This window comes from Pteropus vampyrus, unplaced genomic scaffold (genome assembly GCF_000151845.1).
Source record: "Pteropus vampyrus isolate Shadow unplaced genomic scaffold, Pvam_2.0 Scaffold112, whole genome shotgun sequence".
Lineage (NCBI taxonomy): Eukaryota > Metazoa > Chordata > Mammalia > Chiroptera > Pteropodidae > Pteropus > Pteropus vampyrus.
In genome coordinates this window covers 3,851,522-3,860,092 of record NW_011888893.1, presented here as the reverse complement: position 1 = coordinate 3,860,092, position 8,571 = coordinate 3,851,522, and the positions used below count along the sequence as shown (strand labels likewise).

The 8,571-nt window shown below is 42.3% G+C and overlaps 1 protein-coding gene across 1 annotated transcript in view; it reads right to left on the bottom strand.

Moving 5' to 3' along the window:
* Positions 1-2,409: 2,409 nt before the first annotated feature.
* Positions 2,410-8,571, bottom strand: part of GIMAP8 (GTPase, IMAP family member 8) — a 33,844-nt gene continuing 27,682 nt past the window's right edge. Inside the window, exon 7 of the mRNA XM_023533821.1 lies at positions 2,410-2,508. Coding sequence (XP_023389589.1) covers positions 2,410-2,508 — 99 coding nt within the window. The remainder of the gene's footprint in view (positions 2,509-8,571) is intronic.

The window sequence follows — 8,571 nt, the reverse complement described above, 5'->3', positions numbered from 1 at the left end:
GTAAATTCTCTTCTGCACAGGAAAACATATTTCCTGCTTGGGCCATGGCCATTTCCTGCTTGCTATGTTTTACTCATTGTGCCCCCAAGTTGTGGTTTATAGCACAGGCTGGAAAGGCCAAGTTCCAGAGTCAATGTCCCCTTATTCGTACTTGCCGAAGTGTTCAGAGGGATGAGAGGAGTCAGGCTGGGCCAAGAAGAAACTTCGCCATGGAGATCATCACACTGAACTTGGCTCAAGATCCAGTTCAGACCCCTCTTCAGGCGGGTGCTGCCCTGCAGATGAAGGGGAAGGGCTTTCCTCTGAGTCTCCAAAGCCACACCAGAGCCTCGTTCAGAGCAGGCACAACACTTAGCACGGTGTTTGTTTTGATTTCGACATGAGCCAAACAAAACGGAGCTGCTCAAAATTGGAACAGGTGCTAATGGATGTCGCCATCTTTCAAAATCCTAGCAGCGAAGTTCTCGAAGGTTAGAGAGCTAATAGATAGCTAAGCAGCCCGACTGGTTTTGAATATCATTTATCGTGGAGAAATATCACTTGAAAGTTAAGATTAAAGGACCCATTTCTAGGCTGTGAAAGACTATAAATGACTACTTGGAAATCTAAGGTGACGTCAACATTCTCCCTATCTTGTGCAAAAGTGACATATTAGCATTTGGTGGAGAACCAAGGATTCCAGATAAAGATAGAAATCTGGAAGACAATGGCAGCTGTCACTTAGGTCCCCAGTTAGCGATATTTCATTCCACTCCACTAAAGAACAAGAAGGGAACATGAAACTATACACGAAACTGTACAACTCCATGAAACCACACACACGGCGGGAAAGAAGACAGGGAGAGTTAGCACTGGGCCAAAGTTCGTCCTAAAACTCCTGACAGGGTTTCTGCTTCTAGAGAGCATCGTGAGGAACCCTCCAGATTTACTACTGGTGGGACAATCATAACTGATAAAAACTATCTTTTAAAAAATTAAAGTCTCTAAAAGTTGCGCTAAGGTCATACAGCAAACAAAGAAATATATATATTTTTTTAACCTACTAAATCGTAGTAAGAAGAGTGAAGTCTACATATGGTACTTGGGCCATGACTTACTTCCTCCCTCCCCAACCTACTCTTCAGCTCGGCTTGAAGTAAATTCCATTCTGGGCAGGTATGGCCAAGCAACGGGGCTTGCTCTCCCCGCAGCTACCCATCAAGAGTATATTCCCTTACCAACTGGGTCCTGCTGGCAGCATCTCTCCTCCCCTCCAACTCTGAGTTGCGGGACTAAACTCCTGGTGAGTGCAGCCAGCAGCACCCTCCTGCTTCTCTGTTTGCAAGACAGAGACTTTAGACCAGGAGGAACAGGCTAAGAACACTGGGACCCCAACTGCTCACACTACCGTGTGATGGGGATTCTACACTGGGAGAGGCAGAAAAGACCAGAGCTGAGCCCTTGCTCAAGGCCCCGAGCTGTGGCTCAGAGACTTTGTTCAAGAAGAAACATAGTCTATAGTATCAAAGAACTCCACAGTTCTCCTCAAAGGACATGACTTGATTTGAAACAGAGTGTGGGAAATTCAAAGGGTACTCTTGAAAACAATTAAGATTTTAACGGCAAGTAGTCTCGAGGAGGATGGTAACGCTATGAAAGCTCCAGGAGAAACCATAGGCCAGCAAGTTTACCAGAGAGAAACAGGAAAAGAGACAAGTGAAAAGAGTCCTCCCAGGGTCAGAGAAAACCTGAAAGACTGGCTACGAAAACCACCCATGCAAAGGAGACCACATTTAATTAGATCAGACCGGGGGGGTGCTGTATGCCCGAGGGCATTGTCAGAAACAAGAGAGCCATGGATTAGTAGACCTAGCATGTGGATGTAAAACCAACAGAGACACACAGATCAACAGAGAGATGATTGAAAGAGACAGTCAAAGAGAGCCCTGCTAAAACGAATGTCATCCCAGGTGACACCCCAAGGCTGAACCTTCCGAGAAGCAACACCAGAGGCTTCACTCTGCAGGAGACATGGGCTTCACCGGAAGAGTCCAGCCGAGTCGCTAAACAAACATACAAGCAATTGCAAATCGAGCTCTAGAAAAGCAGAAGGTAGATCACTATCCGGAGTTGCTCTACTATATTACCTTAAATGCTCAGTTTTTTAATGAAAACTACAAGACATACAAAGAAACGGGAAAGTGTGACCCATATCCTGAAAAAATCAGGCAACAGAAACGGCCTGTGGGAGGGCCTAGATATTGGATTCGAAGACTGGGCTTCAAAGCAGCAATTGCAAGTATGTAAATGAAAGAAACTACGATGACAATATCTCACCAAATAGAGAATGTCAGTAGAGAGAGGCATTATTTTTGTAAGAACAAAATAGAAATTCTGGAGTTGGAAAGTAGAACTGAAACGAAAAATTGACTAGAGGGGCTCAATGGCAGATTCGAACCAGCGGAGGAAAGACTCGATGACTATGAAGATATAATCGTTATAAACATACATGAGCCTCACAAATGAGCCCTGAAACACATGAAGCGAAGACTGAAAGGAGTCAAGGGGAAATAGACAATTGAACAATAATAGTTGTAGACTTCAATACCCCACTTCGAATAATGCGTACAGCAACCGATCAGAAGGTCAACAAAGAGAAATAAGATGTGACCGACTGGGTCGACACTATAGCACTCTACCCAACAACAGCAGAATACACATTCTTTTCAAGTGCACAAGGAACATTCTCCTAAATAGAACATTTGTGAGCCCGTCAAATAAACTTCGATAGATTTAAGAGGCTTGAAAGCATACAGAGTATGTTCTCCAGGCAAACATAAAGTAAAATTAGAAATCCATAGCAGAAAAAAATTGGGAAATTCAGTAATAAGTGGATATGAAACAATATGATTCTAAATAACTAATGAATCAAAGACGATATCAAAAGGGAAATTATAAATACTTTGAGATGAATGAAAATGAAAAAGATAACACAGCAAACCTTATGGGGTGTAGCTAAAGCAATGCTTAGAGAAAAATTTATAGCTATATGTAATAAATTAGTATGTAAATTAGTATGAAATACCTAGGAGTATATTTAATAATTTATATACGAGATAATAATTTGTAGCTGTATATAATATATATTAAAAAACAAAGAAGAATGATCTCAAACCAATAACTTAGTATTCCACATTAAGGCAGTGAGAAATTAAGAACAAACTAAACCTAAATCAATGAGAAGGAGAATGGAATAAAGAGTAGAGTGGAATTTAATAAACTAGAGAATAGAAAACCAACAAAATCAAGACTTAGTTCTTCGAAAACATCAACAAATTGACAGATTTTTAGCTAGTTTGACCAAAAAATGTGGAGGAGAATTAAATCACTAAGCTCAGGAATGAAAGAGGAGACATTATTACTGAATTTACAGAAATAAAAAAACTATAAGAAAAGATTATGCCTAGGAAGACGAGGTGCTGTAGGCATAAAAAAATTAACTAAAAAGGGATTGTAAGATGACAAGGTCCTTGTAATCTGTGAGGTCAACCAAGGGTTGCCTCGCCTAAAAAAAATATATCTATATCTATATATATACACATCATGAATAATTTTATACCCCAAGTTAGATGACATAGATGAAACAGACAAATTCATAAACCGCCAAAATTGACTCAAGAAAAAATAGAAAGTCTGAATAGACCTATCACATATAAAGAGATTAAATTACTAATAAAAAGTGTTACCTACAAAGGAAAATCCCACCCAGATGGCTTCACTGGGAAATTCTACCAAACATTTAAGAAGAATTAATACCGATTCTTCACAAACTCTTTCAAAGAGTAGAAGAAGAAGAATGTTTCCCAACTCATTTTATGTTGCCAATACTGTCCTGATACCAAACCAGAAAAACATATCACAATAAAAGAAAATCGCAGATCAATATCTCCTGTGAACACAGATGCAAAAATCCTCAGCGAAACACTAGCGAAAAGGATCCACCAATATATAAAAAGCAGCATACACCATGACCGAGTGGGACTTATCCCAGAAATGTAATATTGGTTTAACATTTAAAAATCAATTAATGTAATAAACCATGTCGATAGAGTAAAGAGGAAACAATGATAATCTCGATAAATTTAGGGAAAGCATTGGACAAAATTGAACACCTTTTCATAATAAAGACACTTCCACAATTTGCTAAAAGGCGTCTTTGAAAATTCTACAACCACTACCACACTTAATGATAAAAGACCGAAAGCTTTCATGCTAAAATCAGGAGTGAGGCGAAGAGACCTTGTGGTGTCACGTCACGTTAACGTTCCACATTGTGCAGGAAGGCAATTAGGCAAGGACAGGTCAATCGTCTGTAAATCAGTCAAGGTGATACACATTCGCAGTATGAAAGATAAAACTCATTTGACCACCCCAATGAATACAAAAAAGCATTTGACGAAATTTAACATCCTTTCATGATAAAGACTCTCGACAAACTGGGTACAAAGGGAATGTACCTCAACATAACAAAGGCCATATATGACAATCCTACAGCTAACATCATACTCGATAGTAAAAAGATGCAAGCTTTTCCTCTCAGATCGAGAAAAATACAAGGATACCCACTCTTACCTCTTTCATTCGACACAGCACTGGAAGTCCTAGCCGGAGCCAATAGGCATGACAAGCAAATAAAAGGCATCCAAATCAGAAAGGAAAAACTAAAATTGTCTCAATTTGCAAACGACATGATCTTATTCATAAAAAAATCCTGAAGACGCCACCAAAAACACTGTGAGTACAAACAAATTCAAGAAAGTTGCAGGATACAAAATTAGTATGAAATACCTAGGAGTATATTTAACCAAGGAAGTGAAAGATCCGTATATTGAAAATCATAAGATGTTGATGAAAGAAATTGAAGAAGACACAAATAAATGGAAAGACACTCCGTGCTCATGGATTGGAAGAATTAATATTGTTTAAATGTCCAAAACGACCCAAAGCGATCTACAGATTTAATATGATTTCTATCAAAATTCCAATACGGTTTTCACAGAAGTAGAAAAAACAATCCTAAAATCTGTATAGAACCACAAAAGATCCAGAATACCCAAAGCAGTCTTAAGAATGAACAAAGCTGGAGGCATCACGCGTCCTGATTTTAAACTATATTACGAAGCTACTCAAAACAAAATAGTATGGTAGTTGCATAAAGACAGACACGTAGATAATGAAACAAAATGGAATGAATCCCCAGAAATAAATCCATGTAGAAATGCTCAATTAATTTAGAACAAATGAGCCGAGATTATACAATGGAAAAAGGATAGTCTCTTCAATAAATGGTGCCGAGAAAACCAATAGCCATATGCAAAAGAATGAAATTAAACTCCTACCTTACACCATACACAAAAATCAACTCAAAATGGGTTAAGACTTGAATGTACAACTCGAAACTCCTAGAAGAAAACAAAGGGGGTCAACTTCCTGACATCAGCCCTTGGTGACGGTTGTTCGTATTTGACACCGAAAGCAAAAGCTTCTGCACAAAGGAAACCATCAGTAGGATGAAAAGGCAACCTACAGAATGGGAGAAAATATTTCTAAATCATATATCTAATAAGGGGTTAATATCAAAAATATACAGGGAACTTATACAATTCAGTAGCAAAAAAACCCAAGCAATCCAAATTAAAAAATGAGCAGAGGAAGTGAATAGACATTTTTCCAAAGAATATATATAAATGGCCAACGGGAAAAGATGCTCCGCATGACAAATTGCCAGGGAAATGCAAATCCAAACCTCAATGAGATATCATCTCATACCTGTCAGAATAGCTATTAACAAAAAGAGAAGCCATAACGAGTGTTGGCGAGGATGTGGATAAGAGGGACCCCTTGTGCACTGCCGGTGCAGCCGCTATGGAAAACAGGATGGAGGGTCCTCAAAAAATTAAAAATAGAACAACCCTACGATCCCTCTATCGAAAGGAAATGAAATCAAGATCTCAAAGAGACTTTGTAGCATGATCCACGGTAGCCAAGATATGGAAACGGCCTAAGGTCTGTCTATAAATCAATGGATAATGTTATATATACGTGTATATATAAAATGTTATATATCGTATTTGACCATCGGAGGATAATAAATACTATATGACATCACTTTTTTATGTGGAATTTTGCAAATCCAAACTCGTAGAAGTGGAGCATAGAATGGCGGTTACCAGGGTTTGGGGGTGGGGACACGGGACACGCTGGTCAAACAGTGCAAACTTCCAGTTAGAGAGGAGTGAGTTCCGGGGCATCTAATGGGTAGCACGGTGATTATAGTTCATGATACTGTCTTGCATACTCGCAAGTTGCTATATAACGAAAGAGAGTAGATCTTAAATGTTCTCAGGAGAAAAAAGAAACTGTACTTATGTGACGTGAGGCAGATGTTTGCTAACGCTGAGATGGTAAGTCACCATTTTGCAAATATATAAGTGTATCGAGTCAACGCACTGTACACTTTAAACGTACACAATATTATATGTGTCAATTATGTCTCAATAAAGCTCAATAAAGTGGGGGGAACCTAGGTGGCGTTTAGGGGGAGTGGAGTTCTTCACTGGAGATAATGAGCTGGTAAGAACGCCCGAAAATCAGAGCCCAGCTCATAAGCTTCAGATTAAGTGAATCCCCTCACTACATAAGGGAAAGTCGACTCCAGAGAGTTTGCATTGGGCAAGATCACACAGCTTTTTGACGACCTGGCCAGGCCCGGGGCCCGCACGCCACAAGCCTGTCTTCGCCTCTGCACACCATGACTGGCTCTTTTATTCCCCTTTCTCCTGTCATTCTTGAAAGGAGAACCTGGAAATGGAGCTGGAGACACACGTGAATGTCCAGTCTCGGCTGGACCAAGCCTTGTATGAAAATTTTCCATTCTCTCCCCGCTGTCCCTCTGTTTAATAGCTGGAAAAGCCTTCTTCATCTTACAGAATGGTGAGACAGACTCTGCACGTGGCGTTCCTGGCGCAGAGGACCACTTTGGTGACACTGTCCACCCTGACATCCAGTCAAGGATTCCTCCACAGATTCCTGTCTTGGGGACAGAGACTCTCAGGAGGCCGTCTTATAGGAAAATACCTAAAAAGCGAAGGGAATTCAGATTAGTGATCAAAGCTAGACGTGAAAACAGGTCTCAGAAACCAAAAATGCTCTTCTCCTCTGAGGTTATAGCCCCTGCTGGGGACATGTCAGGGGAACCTTCTGAAAACATCTCCATAGTTCAGAGCAAGGGGGTGGGCAGCCCAGAGAAACTTTGCATCCCCACGGCCTCACTGGCCAGTGCTTCTGTCACTTTAAGTCACCGCTGGGCCGCCGCTCCGGAGTTTCCTGCACTCTGAGGTTTGAGAGGCGGGGACACTTTCCCTGCGTTGGGGCAGACGACCTGCTGCACACACAACCGAAGGGAAAGCAGTAGGTCTGGGGCATCTTGGGCCAGCCTCAGAGCCTGTCACCAATTCTGCAGGAAAGGTGAGCCTCGGTAGGGGGAGGGAGCCGGCCGCAGAGTCGGAGCTGTGAGGACGGGGAAGAATTCAGCGTCCGGTTGCAGCCGGCTGAGTGAGCACCTCGGGTTCTCCTAGGCACCAGGCAGGGGAGCGGGACTGGAGAGAGTGACTTCGCACTCTCAAGTGTTTAAGGACGTTCTGACTTTCACACCCAGTAAGTCTGGAACAAGTGGTGGGCATCTTCTCCAGCAGCTTCTCCAGCCCCGGAGGCTCACGCTTCTGTAGGACTGACTGCTCTCGCCTACCCTGCTCCCTTAATACACTTGCTAGGACTCCCGCGGGGAACCAAACACACTTCATAAGGCAGTAAACACTCCCCAAAGCATAGTCGGCACCGGCAAAGATATTTCTGAGGTCTTACAAGCCAGCCTACCCCCAGAACAAGTTGTAAAGTGAAAATGCTGTGTGCGTCTGGGCTGAACCTCCCGGCACACTCCACTCTGCTCTGAGAGCCCACAGTGCCCACTAGAGGGTCTCGCAGGAGCCATGCAAGGTCATAAGTATGGTCTGCAACCCCCTGCCCCTTTAACCTGTGCTTGCCAAGCCCAGCCGCCTAGGTCTGTGTGGGCCGCTGAGCCACCTCGATGTCCTCACCGCCTCTGGATAATGAGTGTTTGGGCCAAGAGAACCGATCCAGAAATTCGGATCATGGATGAATGCGTCAGAATCATGGGCGGGGCGGGGAAGGGGCCTAGTTACTTTTTAAAAGAACAGATATGTGAAGCAGAATCTCTAAGAAAGAAACATTTTAAAGAATCCCCAACCTAATTAATTCCCGGAGGGAGCAGGTTCAGAAAGTGCCGGGTTAGGTGAATAAACTCGGGCGCTTGGAAGGTTAAGATTGCCCCATTTTTCAGTACTGTGAGCCTGCTGTAAAGACAGACCTCAGCTCTTAGGAACTAAAAAGGACTTCAAACCCTGCTCCAAACTCTGTGAGAAGTTCTAAAGGGCCATCCGAGGGCCCTGCGTGTGCCCAGTGCTTCCTCAGCTCCATCCTGGACACGGCCTCTTGCTTTAGCTAAATTCTTGT